The sequence below is a fragment of the Phacochoerus africanus genome, chromosome 3, assembly GCF_016906955.1.
Source record: "Phacochoerus africanus isolate WHEZ1 chromosome 3, ROS_Pafr_v1, whole genome shotgun sequence".
NCBI lineage: Eukaryota > Metazoa > Chordata > Mammalia > Artiodactyla > Suidae > Phacochoerus > Phacochoerus africanus.
In genome coordinates this window covers 75,268,731-75,294,113 of record NC_062546.1, presented here as the reverse complement: position 1 = coordinate 75,294,113, position 25,383 = coordinate 75,268,731, and the positions used below count along the sequence as shown (strand labels likewise).

General features: G+C 34.8%; 1 protein-coding gene across 1 annotated transcript in view; it reads right to left on the bottom strand.

Annotated features, from left to right (window-relative positions):
* The window catches only part of LRP1B (LDL receptor related protein 1B), a 1,901,444-nt gene that overhangs the window by 619,792 nt on the left and 1,256,269 nt on the right, over positions 1-25,383 (bottom strand). The window contains exons 24-27 of the mRNA XM_047772014.1: positions 21,312-21,509; positions 19,357-19,561; positions 6,277-6,441; positions 5,490-5,734 (exon numbers count right to left, since the gene is read on the bottom strand). Coding sequence (XP_047627970.1) covers positions 5,490-5,734; positions 6,277-6,441; positions 19,357-19,561; positions 21,312-21,509 — 813 coding nt within the window. The remainder of the gene's footprint in view (positions 1-5,489; positions 5,735-6,276; positions 6,442-19,356; positions 19,562-21,311; positions 21,510-25,383) is intronic.

Below are 25,383 nucleotides of genomic sequence, written 5' to 3'. Positions count from 1 at the left end.
TCATTAGATTTATTTGGATTTGGCACCAAAATCAAAGACAACAAAAGCAAAAATAAGCAAATGAGACTATATCCTAAAGAGATTTTGCACAGCAAAGGAAACCATCAACAAAACAAAAAGGCAACCTACCAAAAGGGAGAAGATATTTGCAAATGATTTATTTGATAAGGGGTTAACATCCAGAATATATAAAGAACTACAGAATTCAATATCAAACAGACAAACAATCTGATTGAAAAATGCACAGAAGCTCTGCATAGACATTTTGCTAAAAAACTCATACAGAATGGCCAACAGACATATGAAAAGTTGCTCAACATCACTAATCATCAGGGAAATGCAAATCAAAACCACAATGAGATATTATCTCACACCTGTCAGAATGCATATTATCAAAAGACAAGAAACAAGTGCTGGTGGGGATGTGGAGAAAAGGGAACACTTAAGCACCATTGGTGGGCATGTTACTTGGTGCAGTCACTATGGAAAACAGTATGGAAGATGCTTAAAAAATTAAAAATAGAACTACCATATGATCCAACAAATCCACTTCTGGGTATTTACCTAAAGAAAACAAAAAGACTAACTTGAAAAGATATACATACACCCTTGTGTTCGTTATAGCACTATTTACAATAGCCAAGAGTATAACCTAAAGGTCTATTGATGGAGGAATGGATACAGAAGATGGAACTTCTTCAATCAATAAAAGAGATAGAAATCCTGCCATTTGTGATAACATGGATGAACCTTGAAGGCATTACGCTAAGTGAAATAAGTCAGACAGAAAGGCAAATACTATATGATATCACTTATATGTGGAATCTGAAAAAACAAAAACATCAAGTTCATAGATACAGAGAAAAGAATAGACTAACACTCCCATCTCTGGCAATCACTGATGTTGGCTAGAGAGGGAGAGGATGAAATAGGTGAAGAAAATCAAAATGTATAAACTTTCAGTTATAAAATAAATAAGTTATGGGCATGAAATGTACAGCATGGTGGATATAGTTCATAATAGTATATTGTATATTTTCAAATTGCTAATAAAATAGAAAAAGATGTAAAAATAATATAAGAAAGACAATAACCTAATTTTAATTTGGGTTTAATTATGCTCTTGCTTCTTGGAAGGGCTTATGCTCATGTATTTGTTTCTCAAAACTAAAAAAAATCATATAACTTGCTAAGAGCAACAACAATATAACTCCAAATTAAATGTGGAAAAAATACTTATGTACAGATATATATGTTAAAAACATTAAAGACAAAATAGAAATGAACAAATATCAAACTAAACGTTTATAATAGATGAATAATTTGGAACTTTTTTGATATCGCATGTGATTTGAAAATACATAGTTATTAAAAATGAGATTTTTATAAGGAATCAAAGATAACAAGGGAATTGCTAATGCTAAGAATAAAAAGAAAGATACCAAAGTAAAAATGAAGTATGACATAAAAATGAAGAGGTACCAAAGCTTTCTTAACTTAGAAAAGAATAAAGCACAGACTATGGAGTTAGGCATGCTCACTGAAACCTTGGTTCTGCCTTTGATGATGATACTTAGGACTCTGAGTCAGGTTACTTCACACCCCTGAGCTTCAGTTTCCTCATAGAAAGAAGTAATAACTATCTTATTTAATGGGTCTGATGATTAGGAAAAATGTAAAAACTAAATGGCATAGAGTAATTCATCAACAGTGAAAGTTTTATTATTGTGGTATTCCACACTTTTGTTGAAATAACTAAAAGAAACAACAGGGAAATGTCTGTTGCTCTGGGAGCTGGTAAAATAGGTGTCAGTTTTTTTGTTCCTGTTTTTCTGCCTTCTGTAACTTACCAGTAATGAGCAAATATTAATTTTATAATATTAAACAAATTTTTAAGCTTTACTTTTACTAACATAACCATAATTTTTATATCATGCACTGTGTGCAGGAGGAGTGGTGCTGCCTAGTAGTACACCGAGTGTGGAGAGAATAGATTTAATAAACTACTCATTTGATTACACCTGAATTATCTGGATAGCTCAACCACATTTCTCTTCTTCAGAGCTGTGATTCAATTTTATTTTATTTTATTTTTTAATTTTTTATTTATTTATTTATTTTGGCACATCATGAAACAGCTTGATGTGGGGTCTTAATTCCCAGATCACTGGCCGCAGCAATGAAAGCACCAAGTCCTAACCAGTAGACCACAGGGAACTCTGTGATTCACATTTTTTTATCAGCATTTTTCATTAAAAAATTGGTATGTTTAGAAAAGTATGATATTAAGGCCATTATGAATTATTTACACATAGGAAAATGTCTTAAAACAGTAATGTCACCTAAATTTCAACAAAAGGAAATTTGATATTGACAGGAATGATTGAAACAACTGGTACTTTTTAACATGTGACATATATATATAAACACACAACATTTATTATGTATGACACTGTTCTATGAACTTTTCACATAATTACTCCTGTTTGCTATGCTTATATTAAATGATGATTAAACTTATGTTTACTAAATTCTATGATGTAGATATTATTATATCTAATTTACAGATGGGGATACTGAGGTATGAGAGGTTAAATAACCTGCCCAACATCATACAATTAATAAATCGTAGGGATGGGATTTGAACCCAGGCAGTTGGGCTCCCAAGACCATGGTATTACCTATAAGTTCAGCATCCTTGTACTATAAAAAAACATTCAAAATTTAGGTCTAAAATACCCACTATTGCTCCTTATATATTATATAACTTTAATCTTTGATTTGTTTCTTCTTAATCCCATATAGCAACAACATTAGGTGCCAAAAAAATCCGAAATAGATTTACTTTTTTAAAAGTTCTGCCTAAGTGTCCAATAACTGAACTGGCAATTTACATATACAATGCATAGTTATTTGTACTAGTGTTAAAATTTTTATTAATTCCTGTTTGGAGGATTAGATAACTTCAAAGAATATTTCTAACCTTTATGTTTTAAATTTGTGAAACACGTATTTCAATGCCATAAAAGTATCATGTATTTTTAAAATTTATTATTTTTCATGAACCTCACATTATTATTCAGCAGAAACTAGGAGCATATTATTATTGTATTTGTGTTAAAGCTGAATCTTTTTATGATTTTCATTGCAATTCTATCCTTGGCAATAAAATAGTCAATGCATTACCACATCTTTTTTTCCCTCCCTAGCACTGAAAGCGTTAATTCACTGAAGCAGATAAACAGGACGGATAATGAGTGTTATATGCTCAGTGATGCTTATAATGGCAAAAAGTAGAATGTTCTCTGATCACTCTCAAAATTGAAAACTGACTGAATTTCAATTAGGAAATATCAAGTTCTCATCATAGGTGACATTTTCTATAAGAATATAAAGGCTAGAATATCTGCCCTAAATTCTAAGACAATATGTTACATTAGATCCATTTAGTAAAAACTTCCTTACTGGATGCAAAATGGAGAAGTCACATATAAGTCATCTTTTGAGTTAAGTAAAGATATCAAGAAAATCTCCCCTCAACCAAATGAGTTACACTGAATGTCTCACTTGCTTTCCATGCATATGAAAATGTCAGGAAATCTTGAAAGCATCATGTTTCTCCCCTCATTTTTTGTCTTTATAAAAATTAAAACCAATCCCATAAGTGTTTAATATACAGTGTTTATAATCAGATATTCCTCTATACTGGAGGAAATTTTTACAGAAAAGTATCTTTGTTATTGTACTAATGGCACATAATGGTTAGAATCATGATTTCTTATTTCAATTTAGCTAAATCCAGTATATTTACCGAATACCTATTAGGCACAAAAATGACTAAACTGTGTTTTTCTCCCTTAATGTCCTCATGCTTTGCAGGTTTATAGGACGAAAGGAGTCTAGGAACTAAGGGTAATAGGAGAGGATTAAAATATTGCTTACATAATTTAGTGTGTATAGAAGAAAAAAGAGAATCCCATGTGACAAAGAAGGATCAGTTATAAATGAAAAGTATAACTGAGAAACTGAGCGGATTTGGGAAGAGAACTAGCTTCAATCAGAGTAAGTCAAAAAGAGGGCAGGAAGATTTTACAGATAACATTTTGGTAGGAGCAATAGTATCGAGGGTAAATGAAGAACAAGTATTGAAGCAAAGTAAAGATAGACATAACATTTTTCAACCATAGAGGTGAGTATTTTTAGTCAAGTCTAAAGGAAGACAATAAAACATGAATTTAAAAAAAGGTTTGAAGTATGGTTCATAAGACCAGAAATTTCATGGAAGTGGAAAATTTGTTTATTCTACATTGAACAAGAAAGAAAAGGAGAAAATATATCCTTTATAGAAAGTGTCATGTGAATTTGTTATGCCTCAAATAAAAACATGCTAATGATTATGGTAACATTATTTGTACTGGAATGAGGCTTCCATAGGTCAGGACATGGGTCATGATGGGGAAGAGATAGGCAAGGGGTATAAAAGGATGAGGGATGTTATGCCAAACAGCCATGGTATCCCACAGAAGGAAAGAAAGAAAAGAAAGAAAGGAAGGAAGGAAGGAAGGAAGGAAGGAAGGAAGGAAGGAAGGAAGGAAGGAAGGAAGGGGAAAGGAAGAAAGGAAGAAAGAAAGAAGAAAGGAAGAAAAAGAAATGTGAGGCTTAGAATTAAGAAAATTTGGAGTTCCTGTCATGGCGCAGTGGTTGGCGAATCCGACTAGGAACCATGAGGTTGCGGGTTCGGTCCCTGCCCTTGCTCAGTGGGTTGACGATCCGGTGTTGCAGTGAGCTGTGGTGTGGGTTGCAGACGCGGCTCAGATCCCGCGTTGCTGTGGCTCTGGCGTAGGCCGGTGGCTGCAGCTCCAATTCGACCCCTAGCCTGGGAATCTCCATGTGCAGCAGGAGCGAAAGAATTAAGAGCATCTGACAAGGATTTAGTGGGAGAAATGAAATCACAAAACCCAGGTACAGATTATTATTGACCAAAATGTGGAATATGTGGTGATGAGTAGCACACATATCCACGTGAACCAACATTTCTTAAAATAGGAAAGTTAAACGCGGATGGTTTATCTTTTATGATGCACCATCCCCTCACCTCCCGATATTCTGCAGTGACCATTTGGGGCCAGCCTGAATGTGTCCTTGGTATCTTCCTCTAATTTACTGATCATATTTAGGTAATAGATTCCAAATCTTCCACAGCTTTCCAAGTATCTCTCATTGAGGCAACCACAGTGACTAAAACTTTGGAGACTAGAATAATACTCTTTACTTCTAAGATTTCTCTATTTCTTTCTAAAATAAATTAAAAGGAAAAGAAAAAAAGTCCTGAGCTAATTAAAAAAAAAAAAGCTGGAACCACTTCCATCACATACTACCTAAAATATTAATAACTGTTAAACTTATAAACTTATTTTACAGTTTGAATGTTAATGTTATAGGATTAAGGTGAAAATACTTTTGATAGTTAACTCATAATAAGCACTTACCCTGGGGCTGACGACTGGGATGATAGATCTGAAGGTCAAATGGCTGTGCACTGGTTTTCTGAATCACACTGACATTCTGCCCTGTCCACTTATTGGCTTTTGACAATGTGTTGGTCCTCCAGTCTGTCCAATAGACATCACTTCCATACAGAGACACAGCAAAGGGATGAGAAAGATACTCATGACCTCGGATAATTTCTATCATGTCTGTTCCATCATAGAGGGCTGAATAAATGGCATCTGACCTACAGAAAAGTAAATATAGCAGTAGTATATCAAAACTTATTCAAATAGTTCTGATGATGTGACAATACTATTTAGATAAATAACAAAATTTTTTTTTTCTTTTTATGAACACACCTGAGATATCTATACGTTTCTGGACAGGAGTCGAATTAGAGCTGCAGATGCAGGCCTACACCACAGCTACAGCAATGCCAGATCTGATCCACATCTGTGATTTACATCACAGCTTGTGGCAATACTGGACCCTCAACCCACTGAGGCCAGGGAAGGAACCATCCTCCTCACAGAGACAATGTCAGGTCCTGAACCCCCTGAGCTACAACAGGAACTCCCAGATAAAAGTTGAATAAAAATATTTTTATGTGCCTGTATCCATTTTGTAGAAAGATTTTTTAAAAGCCATCATAACAAAGGCAAACAAAAATCAGCATCAATTTCAATGTGTGAATATAGGATACATGCATGTTGGGACACGCTTTGATTCTGTGACTATTATCAGAGGAAGGTAACAGATACAGAAAAAAAAAAGTCATTTTTAAACCTGGCATCTGTCCAAACGATCCTTTTCTCAAAGTGGTCCACGGTGAGCCCGTTAGGCCAAGCTCCTGTTTTCATGTCTTTGTAGATGGTTTTTCTCCCAGCACCACTCATGGAGGCAGATTCAATGCGAGGAAAATTGGCATCCCAATCTGTCCAGAAAAGAATTCTGAAGAAAAAGAAATAATGCTATTGCTTTAGTCATTCATTTCACAAATATTTACTGAGTGCCTACTATATGCTAGGCACTGGCTAGGTAAACCATTGCAAGAAAAACAGATGCATTATGTACCCTTGTGGGACTTAGAGTTCAATGGAGGAGATAGACTAAATAAACACATAAATATATAATTACAGCTTCTGAAATTTGTTCAAGAATAATTTTGTTATGAGTGATCTACATAGAGAAGGTGATCAGGGGGAAAAAAAGCACTTTGAAGAGTGATTATTTACACTGAATCTGAAAGATGAGGAGCACAGTATAAAGAGCATGGAAAATAAATGACAAATACCCTAGTGGGGGAAAGGCCCTAGTAGGGGAGAGTGGGTGCTTTAAGGAACAGAAATAAGGTCAATGTATCAGAAGGGTGACAGTGAGGAGGAAAGAGGAAGAAGATGAAGTTGAAGAGGGTGATCTTATGGATCTTGTAGGAGAAAGCAATTATTTGGGATTCCAAGGGAATAAGATGAACACATAACCAGGGGAGAATCAGGCTATCATCTACAGATAGATTATAGTGAGGCAGGAGTATGGGGACATCAAGAGGTTATTTTAATGAACCAGGCAAAGATGGTAGTGGTTTGTAATATAGTAGAAGAGAAATGAATGGGTACAAGGACTGGTTTGGAAGAAGAACTAGCTGCCAGGGCTGATGACTGGAGGTAGGTAATGAGGCAGAGAATAGAATCATAAGTGCTCAAAATTTTCTTGTTTTGGCATACTCAGAGGAATGGTGTACAGGGAATCCATCAGTGAAATGGGACAAATAGAAGAGAAACAGATTTGAAGAGCTGAGAATTGAGATTGGATGGGAGTGGATAGTAATCAAAAGCTGAGTTTGATTTTTTTGGACCTTGAGATTTTAACACATAAAAAAGGAGATTTCTAGGAAGCTATGCAGTATGCCACGGTGAAATTCAGAGAAAGTGGCAAATCTGGCAGCATGAATTTGATAGTATTCAGCATGAAGATGGTATTTAGAGTCACATCAATAGAACGGATCGTATGACAGAGGATGCAGGAGGAAAACAGAAGAATATCATATACTTAAGACATATACACACATGTAATTGTTATAATACATTTTTTACTAGATTCCATAGTTATTGTACTTGTAAAGCTTCAAATTCATGATATGTCAAGAATACCACAAAATAGGCATCAAATATTTCATGCTGTGCATTGGATTTTTTAGGCTATTAGGTAATGGCTAGTTTATGTTTAATTGACAATAACCTACTGCCAATGCATGTTTCTATAGTGTATACAATATTGTTAGACAACAATTCCATAACCATTACAATTAGCTAATTTTTTGAGTGCTTACTATATGCTAAATGCTATTTTCAGTGCCTTGTATAGATTATCTAATCTATCATGAGGCCATGACTAAAATTATCCATGTTTTACAGATGAGAAAACAATCTTCAAGAAGTTAAATTACTTGACCAGGTTACAGGGTTAGTAAGTGGCGGGTGGATATGAGAAACCAATAGCTTCACTTCTGTTCTCATGCTTTTAACATCCAATTTTTGTTTGTTTGTTTTGTTTTGTTTTTGCAGGCCACATGCACAGCATATGGAGGTTTCCAGGCTAGGGGTCTAATTGGAGCTGTTGCTGCTGGCCTGTGTCAGAGCCACAGCAATGTCAGATCTGAGCTGCATCTGTGACCTACACCACAGCTCACGGCAACGCTGGATCCTTAACTCACTGGGCAAAGCCAGGGATCAAACCAGCACCCTCATGGTTCCTAGTCGGATTCGTTTCCGCTGCTCCACTACAGGAACTCCAAAATCCAACTTTTTAATGTCATGTCACTGAATGAAATAATAAGGGTAAAAATGTGGTATGGGAACATGGCTGGTAATCATTAAATGGTAGTTGATTTCTCTACCCTAGTAGTAGGACCAGCCCAATGGGTAGCATTGAGATTTGGGAAGAAAGGATGGAAAGAACTGGAGAGACAGTGAAAGTCCAATAAATTTTGCTATTGTCAGTTCTGACAACATTTTGGTGAAACATGGTAAAGTTATTGTTAAAAATAACTGTTTTCATTATAATTGTATGTAGTTTTGCTATTTTGCAATTCTTTTCTTGAGTGATCCTTAGGTATATGAATTTGGTAGATCGTCTTGGAAAAATGAAGTAATCCTCTAGAAAAAAATTCAAAATTCAATTCAACATTCTTCCTTTTCTAAAAAAAAATATATCTAAAGAAATGTAGAGTGATATATATTTAAGTATTCATTATGACTTCAATTTTTGAGATGTATATGGTTTCTTATAGGATATAGGAAGTTCAGATAAGAAATTATCAGAATGTAATATAAAACATTATATAATAAATTTAGTAAGTACATGTGCTAAAAGTATATGGTGGGCAAGGAAGGAAGATAATGACTTTCTTGTTAAGAATTTAGGCCCTCAAATGGATCCTTTAACCATTAAATAGTGTCCTTCCTTGCCTTTCTTTATGGCCTTCGTTTTAAAGTCTACTTTGTCTGATATGAGTATTGCAACTCCTGCTTTCCTGTCTTGTGCATTGGCATGAAATATCTTTTCCCATCCCCTCATTTTCCATCTATATGTGTCCTTTGCTCTAAGGTGGGTTTCTTGTAGACAGCAGATTGAAGGTTTTTGCTTTTTTATCCAGTCTGCCACTCTGTGTCTTTTGATTGGCACATTCAGTTCATTGACATTTAAGGTGATTATTGATAGATACATATTTATTGCCATTTTAAACCTTGTTTTCCAGTCAATTCTATGATTCTCTCTTCTTCTTTTTTGGGTTGGATGGTTTCCATTTATTTTATGCTTGAGTACTTTTCAGTTTTTGTGAATGTAATGTTCAGTTTTGATTTGGGGTTTCCCTGTTTTTTAAGCATGTTAAGCCCTTCCTATATCTGCTTGCTTTTGCCTGATAGTCATATAGGCTCAAACACATCATTAAAATTTAAAAAAAAATCTATATTTTCTTACTTTCCTTCCTCATATTGTATGATTTTGATGTCATTTTTTTAATATCTTCATGTTTAGATCATATACAGTCTTATTTAAATGGCTGCTTTCCAATTGTGGTTTCCTCCATCCTAATTCTTCTCTTTCTCTTTTCTCTCTCTCTCTCTCTTTTTCTTTAATTTAGAGAAGCCCATTCAGTATTTCTTTTAGAATGGGTTTAGTATTGCTGTACTCTTTTAGCTTTTGTTTGTTGGAGAAATTCTTTATTTCCCCTTCTATTTTAAATGATATTCTTGTTGGGTAGAGTATTCTAGGTTGCAAATTTCTTTTCTTTCAGACAACCTAGAAGAAATGGACAACTATCTAAAGACTTACAGCCTGCCAAAACTGGATCAAGAAGAAATAGATCAATTGAACAGACCGATCACTTGAAATGAAATTGAACTCCCTACAAATAAAAGTCCAGGACCAGATGGCTTCACAGGTGAATTCTACAAAACATACAAAGAGGAACTTAAACCTATCCACATTAAACTTTGTCAAAAGTTTGAAGAAGGAACACTCCCAAAGACATTGTGACGCCACCATCAACCTAATTCCAAAACCAGACAAGATACCGCCCAAAAGGAAAACTATAGGCCAATATCTTTGATGAATATAGGTGCAAAAATTCTCAACAAAATTTTAGCCAACCGAATCCAACAACACATATAAAAGATCGTAGACCACAACCAGGTGGGTATCATCCCAGGTGCACAAGGATGGTTCAACATATGCAAATCAATCAACGTCATATGCCACATTCACAAAAAAAAAATATCAAAAATCACATGATCATCTCAATAGATGCAGAGAAAGCATTTGACAAAGTCCAACATCCATTCATAATCAAAACTCTTACCAAAGTGGGTATAGAGGGAACATTCCTGAACATAATCATAGCATTTATGACAAACCCACAGCAAATATAATTCTCAATGGAGAAAAACTGAAAGCCTTCCCACTAAAATCTGGAACAAGACAAGGATGACCACTCTCACCACTGTTATTCAACATAGTATTGGAAGTCCTAGCCACAGCCATCAGACAAACAAAAGAAATAAAAGGCATCCAAACAGGAAGAGAAGAGGTACAACTGTCACTGTAGGCAGATGACATGATACTATATCTAGAAAACCCTAAGGACTCAACCCCAAAACGACTTGAACTGATCAACAAATTCAGCAAAGTAGCAGGATATAAGATTAACATCCAGAAATCAGTCGCATTTCTGTATACTAACAATGAAATATTAGAAAAGGATACAGAAATACAATACCTTTTAAAATTGTACCCCCAAAAATCAAATACCTGGCAATACACCTGACTAAGGAGGTAGAAGACTTATATGTTGAGAACTATAAAACATTAATCAACAAAATTAAAGTGGATGTAAAGAAATGGAAAGATATCCCACGTTCCTGGGTTGGAAAAATTAATATTGTAACAATGGCCATACTCCCCAAAGCAATCTACCCATTCAATGCTATCCCTATCAAATTACCCAGGACATTTTTCACAGAACCAGAACAAACACTCCAAAAATTTATATGGAACCACAGAAGACCCAGAATTGCCAAAGCAATTCTGAGGAACTGAATCCAAGCAGGAGGCATCACTCTCCCAGACTTCAGGCAATTTTACAAAGCCACCATCATCAAGACAGTGTGGTCCTGGTACCAAAACAGACATACAGACCAATGAAACAGAACAGAGAACCCAGAAATAAACCCAGACACCTATGGTCAATCAGTCTTTGACAAACGAGGCCAGAACATCAAATGGGAAAAAGACAGTCTTTTCAGCAAGTATTGCTGGGAAACCTGAATAGCTGCACGGAAATCAGTGAAACTAGAACATGCCGTCACACCATGCATGACAATAAACTCAAATGGCTGAAAGACTTAAATATCAGGCAAGACACCATCAAACTCCTGGAAGAGAACATAGGCAACACATTCTCTGACATCAGCCTCACAAATGTTTTCTCAGGCCAGTCTCCCAAAGCAATAGAAATAAAAGCAAAAATAAACCAGTGGGACCTAATCAAACTGACAAGCATCTGCACAGCAAAGGAAACCAAAAAGAAAACAAAAAGACAACTTACAGAATGGGAGTAAATAGTTTCAAATGATGCAACCTTCAAGGGTTTAATCTCTAATTTATTCAAGCAACTTATACATCTCAACAGCAAAAAAGCCAACAACCCAATGGAAAAATGGGCAAAAGACCTGAATAGACATTTCTGCAAGGAAGATGTACAGATGGCCAACAAGCACATGAAAAAATGCTCATCATCCCTGATTATTACAGAAATGCAAATCAAATCTACCACGAGATAGCACCTCCCACCATTCAGAATGGCCATCATTAATAAGTCTACAAATAACAAATGCTGGAGAGGGTGTGGAGAAAAGGGAATCCTCCTGCACTGTTGGGAATGTAAGCTGGTGCAGCCACTATGGAGAACAGTATGGCGGTACCTTAGGAATCTATACATAGAACTACCATTTGACCCAGCAACCCCACTATTGGCATATATCCAGACAAAGCTTTCCTTGAAAAGGGCACATGCACCCACATATTCATTGCAGCAGAATTCATAATAACCAAGACATGGAAACAACCCAAATGTCCATTGGCAGAGGATTGGATTAGGAAGATGTGATATATATACAGATTGGAATACTACTCAGCCATAAAAAGAACAAAATAATGCCATTTGCAGCAATGTGGATGGGACTAGAGACTTTTATCTTCAGTGATGTAAGTCAGAAAGAGAGAGACAAATACCATATGATATCACTTATATCTGGAATCTAATATATGGCACAAATGCACCTTTCCAGAGAAAAGAAAATCATGGACTTGGAGAATAGACTTGTGGTTGCCAAGGGAGAGGGGAAGGAATTGGGATGGATTGGCAACTTAGGGTTAATAGAAGCAAACTATTGCTTTTGGAATAGTTTAGCAATGAGATCCTGCTCTGTAGCACTGGGAACTATGTCTATCAGTTATGATGGAACATAATAATATGAGAAAATATAATGGGTACATGTATGTGTAACTGGGTCACCATGCAGTATGGTAGAAAAAAATTCTATTGGGGAAATAATAATTTTTAAAAAAGAATAATAGTAATTTAAAAAAGAATTTATGTTCTTATACAACTTAACATAAAAAATGTTATTAAATAATTGTGTCAATGTTGAATAGTAGCAATGTATATGTGTTTGTCTCTGATAACCTTGGAATTGACTTTGGGATCTGTCATTAACTCCAGCATATTTAAGACTCCGTTTGCTCATTTGGAAATGAAAACTATAATAATACCACTTGTTATGAGTATTAAATGAAGTAATGGATGTAAATAATTTAGGACACGACATGGTTAGCACATAGAAAGCATTTGTATCTGCACAAGCATCACTCAGATATTCATAGAGAATATTTTTTCAAAACACAATTTCAACGTTATCCCAAACTATTTAAAAAATGGAGAGAAAAATAGATGCAAAAACATACACATACACCTTACACTAACCAGGATGACCATCATCAAAAAGTCTACATACAAATGCTGGAAAGGGTATAAAGAAAAGGGAACCCTATTACACTGTTGGTGGAACCCTATTATACTGTTGGTAGGAATGTAAACTGGTGCAACCACTGTGGAAAACAGTATGGAGATTCCTCAGAAAACTAAAAATAGAATTACCATTTGATCCAGCAATCCTACTCCTGGACATCTATCCAGAGAAACCATGACTCAAAAAGATATATGTACTCCAATGTTCATTGCAGCACTATATGCAATAGCCAAGACATGGAAACAACCTACATGCCCACTTACAGAAGAGTGGATAAAGAAATGTGGTACATAATATACACAATGGAATATTACTCAGCCATTAAAGGAAAGAAATAATGGCATTTGCAGCAACAAATGCTTGACCTAGAAATTATCATGCTAAGTGAAGTTATTCAGTCAGACACCAACATCATATGCTATCACCTACATGAGGAACCTAAAAAAAGGACACAATGAACTTCTTTGCAGAACAGATACTGACTCACAGACTTTGAAAAACTTATGATTTCCAAATGAGATAGGTTGGGGGGTGGGGGGATGCACTAGGGGTTTGGGACAGAAATACTATAAATTTGGGTTGTGATGATTGTTGTATAACTATAAATGTATTAAATTCATTGAGTAATAAAAAAACACATATACAGAGAAAGAGAGAGGGACAGACAAAGAGAGATTGAGAATTAATACTAAGGTCAATGTTTAAATGTTACAACAGCACCTATGTGAAAGTAGATAAGTTTTATAAAGCAGTATGAATCAAAGCCATGAGGAAAAAATTCAGAGGAGTAGATCATAGGTATAAGTTTATCTCACAGAATGTGTCTCAAAAATGAGTTTATATTAAAAAATTAGTGTTTTTTCATGGGCAACTTTCAGAGTTTCCATGACTCTGAAAGGTGGGAACATATTCACGAAAATAATATCTAAATTCTTCATTGTTTAACCACCAAAATATCTGAGTAAGTTAACTAAATGTTTGGGAAGGATAAAAATGAACACTAATATTTCGGAGGACAACATATTGATAATTATTGAAGCTAGGTAATAGGAGGGAGTTTATTTAACACCTCTTTCTGTTTTGCGTGTTTGAAAATTTCTATAATAATAAAGTTTAAAAGTGTAGCTAACTCAACATTTAAAAAGGATAAAATTTTTAAAAGTGCACCAGAAAACATTTATAAAATCTTATTGTTGGGAGTCTTTTTGAAAAAGATTAATGTTCAAAGATAAGACTTTTATATGAGAAAACACTAATTATCTTGAAATGTCATTAACATGCATATTATAAGTTATTTCACATATAATCTGTTGCCAATTAAATAGAAAATAAAACAAAGGTTAATTAGTATAAAGTTGGTAGGCTATTTGGTTAAGTGGCTGAATGTCTTTCTTGAAAACAATGAAATAAAATGAATAATGTGTCACTTCAAATTTAATTGTGGATGCACACATCTTTTCACTGACACCAGGTTGTTATTTGTCAGCGTCCTTTTAAACTTAACGTTAAAGAAGATTTAAAATAGAAACAATATCAACAGAGCATCAATCAAATTTGTGGTACTATCTTGACAAACAAGATGAAGTAGAGAGATTTGCAAGTTTGAAAAAGATTAGGAAAAACAATCTCTGAAAACAAACACAGTGAATTTGAGAGTCAGAGAAAGTCTGAACATCTGTGGATTAGCCACTAGTTGCTAGACAACACTGTAGTTCACACTCTGGATTGATGACCCAAAAATCTCTGAAGCATTGTCTTTTTCCTGTTAACAAATGGAGAATTGGTGTCTAACTTTTAACTTTCTACCCTTTTCTGACCTATGTGGTTACAGCAATTTCAACATGCATATTGGTAACCCTGCAGTTCTATATTCTCTATATGTAGGTTTACCAGAAATAGGCACTGTCAAATGCATGTTTCCAGTGGACAAAAATAAATGGCTTTTGACAATGTGAGGAATTATAAAATAAGTAGTCCCTTCATTTCTTCACTAAAGATAGCAGCATTAAGCTGTTTTTTTTTTCTGTAATGGTCAGTTGGCTCCTAATATTTTGTAAATTTAGGTGGAGAATTTCCAACACTTTTTATAAAATAACACATTCTAAAATTAGTTCCCCTAAAAATGTTCTTAACCTTGCCGTAAGTCCATTTACAATCAGTTTTAAAAGTTGATTTCAGGGATCATTATTTCATAAAATTCTAGGCATTCTTTTGTACATTTTGCAATGTGGTATTTGAAAAGAATCAATTTTTTCCTTATTACTTTCTTTTTATGGTTAAAATGTGTTAGCATTTCAGTGACTGCATTATTTCAAGTATACAAAGACTGACTATCCCTTCTTATAAGATGTAGAGAAATATTCAGCCATGATTGCTTTTAAAAACGAGACTACAGTCTACTGATTCGACAGTTCTTGCATTTATGGGTTAGTCTGTATCAGCATTAAATTGGGTCAATGGACCATGAACAACTTGTACCATTATGGGCATGAAAGGGCTATTACCATCTATCAGGTCAAGCTGTAGAAGGTGAAAATAATGGATCTTGGGGAAAAAAAAAAAAGGTCCCTTATCTATAATCTTTAGGTCTTCTAAAACCAACACTGCTTTTATTAGTTTCATTTAGAGAAGCTCCCAGGTAAAATTAAAATTTTATTTATATGTCTTGCTAATCTTCACAATTACTAAAGATGCTTTCACCAACTGCAATTGTTATAGCAGAGTACAATGATTATGACAAACAAAAATTAAATACCAGCAATGTGGAGCAGGAGGATGTCACGCAGTTGTCTGAGCACAAAGGCACTGAAAGTTCAAGTACTGAAGTGAGTGCCCTGTAGATTCTGAACTTCCTGATGCCTGTTATTCTCTAATAATAAGCTTGATGTTTAGAGGAGATGCATGTGTTCTTTCAGGTCACCTTAGCAATAAGTGTATTCCTTTAAAATGGAATGAAAGAAAAATGCCTCCTCCCTAAGATTCCCAATTTATCATCTTGGAATAATGTGTCACTTGGGACACTGGGTGGGTCAAAACCTAGAACTGAAGGAATAGGGCATGAAAGCAGATATGTTTTGTAAGGTAAAAGACAGGCCTATAGATTCTATGTTGAGGAAGCAAAGCTGTCAATTAAAAACATTTCTTTTTTCGCCTTTGTTAAAAAGGTCACCAAAGACCTTGACTGCTTTAGGAAACTTATGTGATGAAAATGTGTTTTATGGGGCTAATATTAAAAGCTTGCTTTATTCCTCAGCTCTGCTGAGAGAGTAAAGTACTGGTTGCAAATTGTTTCTTTCATCCGTTACTGTAAAAGAAGATTATAGTATTACCCATTAGCTGTATTTTATTATATATTTCACTTTTTTTAAGGTGTAGCCTTGAGTATTTGTAGGTTACATGTAAACACAAAATATGTATTTATATGCATTAATTTAACAAGCATTTACTGAGCACAATTATATATATCTAGGGCAGTGAAGGATTTCATAGACTTGAAAGCAACTTTGCCATCAGAAAGCCTACAATTTAGTAGGAAAGGTAATAGTATTTACGCAAATCATATTTGCCAAAAAGTTATCCAGTGGGTTTATCCTAAAATAAAATTTTCAAAAGAAGTTTAAATGTCTTTGGAGCTCCTAAAATTGTGATTCAAAGTTTCCTTATGTATTTCATAAATAATTTGAGAGATAGGGGAACAATTATTTTCACCATGCTCGTAGCCTACTTTATGAAAGTTTCAATGTTTAAAAATGTCTATGAACTTTTCCAAAATATCCAATAAACCTGAAAATATTTTAATATTTGTATTTGATTTTAAAATTTAATTGCTACTTTTTAAATTTAAATTTACAACTGGGCTTTAAATGTTGTTTACATGAACCTCATATCTTAATCATAGCAATTCTTTATAAAATAATTTTTAACAGTAAAAACTCTATCATATACTGATATCCAAATTTATCAAACTTTTAATTTACTCAGCATTAAAGTGGGAGATAAGTGAATTAGTACTGTCACGAACTTTGGTCGCTTACGCTAGAAACAATTTAATAAGTAGTATTTCTTCATCCATTAAATAAAAATATTACCACTGTAATTATCTTAATTAGCCTCACAATTTCATAGTAGCAATTAGTAATGGAGGGCATCAACTTTCTCAGAAGCATTATCAGGTTTTCCCTCCTCAGAGACTGACTTTCTATATTAACTTTTAACTCTTAGACTCTTAGAGAATATTTTATTTCAGGAAATCCCCTTATATCTCTGAAATAGTGTCTGATACATTCATTATGTAGCATTTGTGGGCTTGTGTGTCTTTTGCATTTCTTTTTCTTTTTTTTTTCCCTCCTCTCAGGATAGATATTCCCCAAAGAAACTGAGATAAATAAGTTTATTCTAAGCATTGTCAGTTCAAAGCCATAGAAGATGAAGCTTCAACTCTCAGACCTACTGCTTTGTTTGACTGGACTGTTTTCAAAATTTTCGTATACCTGTTTTATTTATTTGCTTTTTTCCCCCTCAGTGTGCCATTTGTAATTTGAGAAACATTTGCCATTCTCCTATCAGTTCTCCTACCATGGGGTATACTTGCTAAAACTTTCTCCAAAATATCACTTTCCCCTATATAGAAAGTTTCTTAAGCAGATAAGCTGCTGGTACAACTTATGTCTAAGAAGTGAAAATTTCACATCAGTAGTTGTTAACATTGAGGGTAAAACCTCCTTTGATGATGGATCTCTGTGGGAAGTAAAGGGTCAGGATCAGCAATTTACTTGTAACCTGAGGAACAGACTGTTTGAACTAGGGGATTTCTCATTAAACAGCTGATCTCTTCGTGGTAAACTGTTATTACAGGAGGTAATGAGTGAAATAGGCAAAGCATAAACTGTACAAACTGGAGAACACACCTCCAGGCTAAAAGATACAGCTACTGTTCTGTTCATTGTTGCGAGAGCTCCCTATTTTTTTCAAAAGAAGACAAAAATCCAGAGTTGAATTAAAATCTCGCAATTTTAAATTTTGGCAACTAATTGAGATAAATTTCAGACACCCTGGAAGATAGACCAAATACATCAATAAGGGTTGCCAGTTTTAATTTCATTTAATTTCTGTATCTGAATTGAGCAAAAGGAAAACAAACTTCCCAATCTACTGATTTTTGAGTCCTGCACAAAACACAGCACAAACCAGAGAGTCTGGGCCAGGAAGCTGACTTAAACACAAGGGCCCTTTTTCTCTCTTCTGCATCTCATTAAAGTTCCTTCTGGCAGACTCCCCTCTTGCCGCTCTTCTCCCTGGACTTTTAAGTAACGGTCTTAAAAGTATTACTTAAAGTTACAGGGGCAAAATAATTTCTCTCTACCAATCCCTTAGACTTGACTAAGATTTTGGATTTATTAAATAATTGCCAAAGAAATAAATAATTAACTGTAATAACATAGCATTCCCATGTAGAGGAGTTATATATTATATTCCCCTTTTTTGCTATCTCCTAAAAAACAACCCAATTATCAAGATATTATTATCCCCAATTTACAAAAGAGGAAACTGAAATTCAAGGGAAGGTAATACACTTGAGTAGGTTTCTCAGAGAATAAGTGATTGAGAACAATGGGAACCCTCTTTTTCTGGCTCCAAATTCAGTGTTTTTCCTCTGCTCTATCACAAAGGGAAAAAGTAGGGGCAATCATCTGAGTTATACATTTGATCTTGTTTCTCAGAACTGTGCATTTTGTCTTTCAAATGTCCCAATAGTTGGTGTCTCACTACTGGACTCCTTCAAGCTTATTCTCATTTTCTTTTAAACTAACCCCAAGTACATACAAATACAAATAAAGGATGAAGTGGTTAACATCCGTGACTATTTGGACCAAAGACTGGTCCTGTGGTTTGCAACCATTAGAAACAATTACAGTATCTCTGGCAGTTCAAAAAGAAATTCATTACATTACTGCTTCAAAATAGAGTTAAAATAGCTTCCAAAGGGCCTAATGTCCATATTTATAAAAAGAAATCTGTCTTCTAAAAGTAACAATTTAGGCAATCCTATAACCAAACTCATGGTAATAAACTAAAAGCAATTGGTAGATATAGATATAGATGTATAAAGATATAGATATTTAATTGTATCTATATATAAACACACACATATATATATATACACATATTTACATGCACAAAATAAGCACTTTGATAATTGATGAGGTAATTGAATTCAGTGTTAATTTTAAAGATTTTTTTATGCCAAAGTGAATCTGTGAAAGGCAGACTTCTTTACCCATATCTTGGGTCCAAAGCGATGGCCCTGGGGTGTTCCATGGCTCCTGCTATGAGTGTAGTTCTTAAGGAACCATCTAGTTTGGCCACTTCTATTTGGTCCAGATTGCTGTCTATCCAGTATATGTTGCCAGCTATCCAATCAACTGTCAGTCCTTCTGGGGTAGCCAGGCCATGCTCCACAACCACTTCAATAGCACTGACACCTACAAAAAATGGAAATCAACACCTGGACCCATTCAAGGAACTTGTTTAGTACAGAGGAAAAGGCCTACTTATCAACAATATGAAATAGTTAACATTCTATGAACTCAAAGAGATACAGTGCATAGAGGAAAAGTGTTACCTGGAACAGAGGAAACTAAGAAGGCCCCAGATTTACAACCACTGATTTTCCCTAGCAGAGATTTTTTTTTTTAATCTCTTAAGTCCTTTAAGTGATAGTGTCACAATTTTTTTTTTCCCCCCAAGGGGTGCATGTGAGCTAAATGGAAGTTCCCCAGGCTAGGGGCTGAATCAGAGCTGCAGCCAGTGGGCCACTCCACAGCCACATAGGATCCAAGCCACATCTGTGACCTATGCCACAGCTCACGGTAATGCCAGATCTTTAACCTGCTGAGCAAGGCCAGGGAACAAACCCGCATCCTCATGGATATTAGTTGGGTTCGTACTGCTGAGCTGCAATTGGAACTCCATTTTTTTTTTTCATGAAATTTTTAAACAGCTCTGAAGCTTATGGCAATGTTTAGGTTGCAATGAAGTATTTTATGTTTCTGACTTTTAGGCAGAACTAGGGATTTTGGAAATAATAATGATGTGCTTGTTACAATCAGTGCAATTTAATTCCAAGGCTGATCCTCATGGGTAGAATAAAATGAAAAAGTCCACCTGGGGAAGCATGCATTATTGCTAGTCAGCACCTACTCATTTTTGAAACATGGCTGGTAAGATGGCTGTTACTGAATTTAACCTTGACAAAGATAAAACCTCAGATCACAGCCCCGATCTCCACCCAAGCCATAAAACTTGCAGGGTACAACATATTGGAAATTAAAAGAAGGCAGTAGTGTGGTCTGAATTAAAATAAGCAATTTGGTAATTTCCAGTAATACTCTTATTTATCTACTCCTTAATTTTTTGAAATTAAAGAAAAATATATGTATATATAGTTTTAAAATATTTTTTTCCTAATTGTATAACTCTTTATAATTTATGACATTACCAGTGATTTTGTTAGGACATCTTAGTAGACTTTTTTTTTTTTTTAACAGTTAACCATCTAAAATCATGGATCAAATCCATCATTTGAAATCAGTACCTTGCAGTAATGCCATAGGACATGAAATCACACATCATAATTATATTGTGTGTTTAGACACTACAATTTTTGAGACTTGCAAAGGTGACTTAAAGAGGAATTTCAATTTTGATAGAAATACTTGGCCTTTGGAATGCTACACAGATCTAAGATTTTCAAGAAAATTATTATTTATTTCAAAGTGTTGCTTCTTAAGAAAGACTTAGAATAGACAAAAGGGATGTCAAATTATGGAAAAATATGTTTAGCTCGTATACAGTAGTTTTTGTAGTAATTAATTATTTCTGTGAATTAGGCTGAAAGACAAGCACAAAATATAAAATAAGTTAACACCCCAAAATATAAATACTAGTATATAGAAGACATTTTTTTGTGTAAATAAATTCCTTCACCAAATATGCATGAAAAAGTTCACAACTTGAAGATGACGTGACCAGTACAGGCATCACCACTCCTTCCCCTCACTTGTCTTCACATGCACACATCTCACACCCCTGGTTTTACATGTATGAGGGAGAAGATAAAGAGCCAAAGACCGAAGATTAATCAAAATCCCTTCTCATCATAGCATATTTTTTTCTGGCCTTTTCAGTTAGAAATTAATCCAAAAAAATAAGTCAAAATTGTCATAGATGTACCTCCATTTTCAGAAAGCTTGCCCCGGTATATTCTGTCTTCCACAACATCTGTCCAATAAAGTAAACTTTGATTGAAGTGAAAATCAAGTGCTATTGTGTTTCTCAATCCAGGAACAAGTAGACTATAGTCTCTTTTATGAAGATCAATCCTTCTGATTTCATGGCGAATAGAAAAGATGATGAACGCTTCAAAAGGATCTGAAAATAAATTTAATAGGCTTATGAAAATATTTATGTGCTCTGGTAAGTGGAATAAAGTACTTGGGGTCAAAACCCATTTATTTAAAATTATAATTCATTACATAATTTTCTGTCATTAGAGGAGCAATTTCTTTTAACCCCAAATTTAAAAGAAACTTGACGATCTTAGGTTTACCTGTATGTATGTATCTATTTAATTTTGTTTTTATTTTTTTTGCTTTTTAGGGCTGCAGTTGCAGCATGTAGAAGTTGCCAGACTAGAGGTTGAATTGGAGCTGTAGCTACTGGGCTATACCGCAGCCACAGCAACTCGGGATCTGAGCCACATCTGTGAGCTATACCACAGCTCACAGCCACCTTGGATCCTTAACCCACTGAATAAGGCCAGGGATCAAATTCGTATCATGGATATTAGTCGATTCGTTTACACTGAGCCACCACGGGAACTCCCATCTGTATTTATTGAAATAAAGTATAAATGTGCTTTTATTCCTTGGGTTTTTTATATACCCGATTGTAATTTTAAACAGAAGAATTGTTGCAATTGCAAGACAATATGTGAAATTTTCTGTTCTAGCTGACAATCCAAACCTCAGCAACATAAACATCACCATAGGAATTGCTAGGAGTTGAATTAAACTACCTAGGCCACTCTTAAACCTCACATGACTATAGATCCACAGAGGAGAAATCTCCAACAAGAGAATTTCTATCAAGAGAATTATTGGGCTTATAATTAGTGGAAACTCTTGGTAAGAGGGAAGACGGTAGCTTTCTCATCAGCCCAAGATAATCACGTCTACTATTGCTAGCTTTAAATCTTGGACAAGACCTGAGTGGGAAAAAAATGAGAAGAAGCTCTGAAGACATATATTAAAGTCTTATATGTTGTACCTAAAAAAAAAATAATAATGTTTTAACACCCCTAGGTTACTAAAATTATGTTATTTTGAAAAATGTAAAAAGTCTTATGCCAAATTATTATTGGACACACTAATGTGCTCTAGACATGAATTCTGCTTGATGAATATATACTTTAAGGGAGGGATCCAAGCTCACAAAAATGTTTCCTGTTTTCATGTTAGTGCCACCTTTTTGTTCATTTACTTAGGGAAATTGGTTTTCCTATCCCAAGTCTATACATGTTTCTGAATGTGAGCTGTTATAAGCATCCCTGACCACAGTGGTTAATCAAGAGGTAGGTGTGAGATCTTAGTCAGGAATATAGGTTTGTAAATTTCCAGAAAAGTTTTCAAGCTGAGGGGAAAGAGACTTTTCTTTTAAGACCACAGATTTCTTAGCCTAGTCTTGTTAGTCCACATCAGTTCATGTCGTAGTTTATTTAAGTCTACTTGTTGTACTATAGGAAAAGAGAAAAAAAAGCCCTTAGAAACAGATGCATTGATGACCTAGGGAGAGACCATATCTCAAAGGCATTCAAATCCATAGTTTTAATTATCTCTAAGACCAGCTCCTTCCTTCAAATACCCTATGCATTTCTCATACCTGTAATATGTAAGCCAATGCACTTAACCTTCTATTTAGCTTCACTGAACTGGGCTTTTGTCCATTTTGACCAGGTTTATTGTGCTTATTAATCTCATTTCCTCAGAGAGGTCTTTCTTGATCAGTTATCTAATAAAAACACATCGCCATTATTCTACATCACAATAGCCTATTTATTCTTTTTGAAGTATACTTTAAAATCAGTATTTCCTCATTTGCCTTTTATCTTCCTCACTGGATTATAAACTCCTTTAAAACAGAGATCTTCCCTGTCTTGCTCATTATGATGTCTCTAATATCTAGCACGAATGAACACATAAGACATACCGGGTCTTAGATTAGAAGGGCACTGCTGTACTTGGTGTAGGGGAGTCACTCGCCATTTTTAGGGAGCTCTGCCCAGCACATTAAATAAATGTCTTCTGAGTGATTAAATGTGGAGAAGAACTGAATCTATCTAAAGAGACTATCTGACAGCTAGCATGTGAAGGAGTCCTGCTACAATCATCAGAGTCACATACTTGATCTGCAGCACTGAACACAGAATATAAGCAAGCCCAGACAAAACCATAAGAACTGCCCAGAAGTCCTGAGGACATGTGGGCAGAAATTACGTATACTTTTGTGATCACTTAGGTATTATAGTAATTTATTGCACAAAATTGTGGTGTTTACTGAACAATGTGATAATACCTGTGATAATAGCAAACTTATAAAAGATACCAAATATGTACAAAAGAAATACTTCTGAATTTCTACCAATAGAATAAATTCTCATAAAATTTAAAATCAAGAATTTAGCATCTTTAAAGGAAAGAACAGTTGTGTTGGATGCATAGTTATTTAAAAGAAAGAATACCTAATTTTGAATCAGCAATCCTTATTCGATTACCTGCCTTGGCTATGAAACAAATGTTTGCTTAGAAAAATTCTTTATCTTTTCAGGAATTAAATATCCTTACCTGTAAAATGAGGTTAGAATAACCACCTTTCAAACAGACTTAAATGTTGCTATCAGCATCCAGTTAAATGATGTATATAAATCTGTTTTATAAGTTGAAAATCATTCACAGTAAATACAAATGTAGAGGTTAACTATAATGTAGTCAAAAAGTAATTGACTTGGAGTCAGAAATTGGGGATTTAAAACAGAGCTCTGCTACCAACAAGCTGTGTAAATTTGATAAATTTACTTAGGCACTTTGATTCTCAATAACTTGTATTTATAAAATGTATCATACACTGGGTTATCAGGATAATTGACAATTAAAAGTCTGGATACTTAATATTTTAATAAATGTTTAATCATTTTTATGAGTATTTCATCCAGAGATCAAAGCATAAATAGAAGAGATATTGTTTAAGACATAAGGCTGGATGATGACACATCAAAAAATAGTCAGATATTTCTTAGCATGTGCTGAAACTAGAGACATTGCAACTCTGAAGAGCTGCCCTATCCTTTGGCTTATATTTTGCCCTTAGTTAAGCAGTAAATTATAGGTACAGCAACTACAAGCTAGAGAAGTTCATATTGAATTGTGTTAAAAGAATATATAGTTTTTGGAGTTCCCGTCATAGCTCAGTGGTTAACGAATCCGACTAGGAACCATGATGTTGCGGGTTCGATCCTTGGCCTTGCTCAGTGGGTTAAGGATCTGGCATTGCCGTGAGCTGTGGTGCAGGTTGCAGACGCGGCTCGGATCCCATGTTGCTGTGGCTGTGGTGTAGGCCAGTGGCTACGGCTCCGATTAGACCCCCTAGCCTGGGAACCTCCATATGCCATGGGAGTGGTCCAAGAAATGGCAAAAAAAAAAGAATAAGAATATATAGTTTTTAAATCACAGAGTAATGATGTGCTCCTTCTTTCCTAAGAAATCAAACCAGAAGAAGAAAGGAATATAAAAAGACAAACAGAAAGAAATTCAACTTCACTAAGACTACAAGCAAGGCATCTAATACTAAAATACCACGGTATTAGAGGAAGGCTGATGAGCACATTAAAAGCGCAGAAAGTTTCTGCTAGAGGATATCTGCAGATGCAGATAATTCCAAGTGTTGACAGAGCGCAATTCTCAAAAGCGGTAGCACATCCTAAGAGGCAAAACCCACAATCACTTTTTGAAAAACCAGAATAGGGGTAATAGCCTGATCTCAGGATCTTCTCTGAACTATTGGCTCCATAGAGACCCAAGAGGAGGGTCTGAATGAAGAAACAAATAGGCATACTATATGTTAAGTGAAAAAAATTAGGTTTAAAGACTACACACTATATGATCCCATTTTAATGACATTCTACAAAAGGCAAAACAATAGAGATAGAGAAGAGATCAGTGGACGCCAGTGGCAAGGGGTTGGGGGAGCT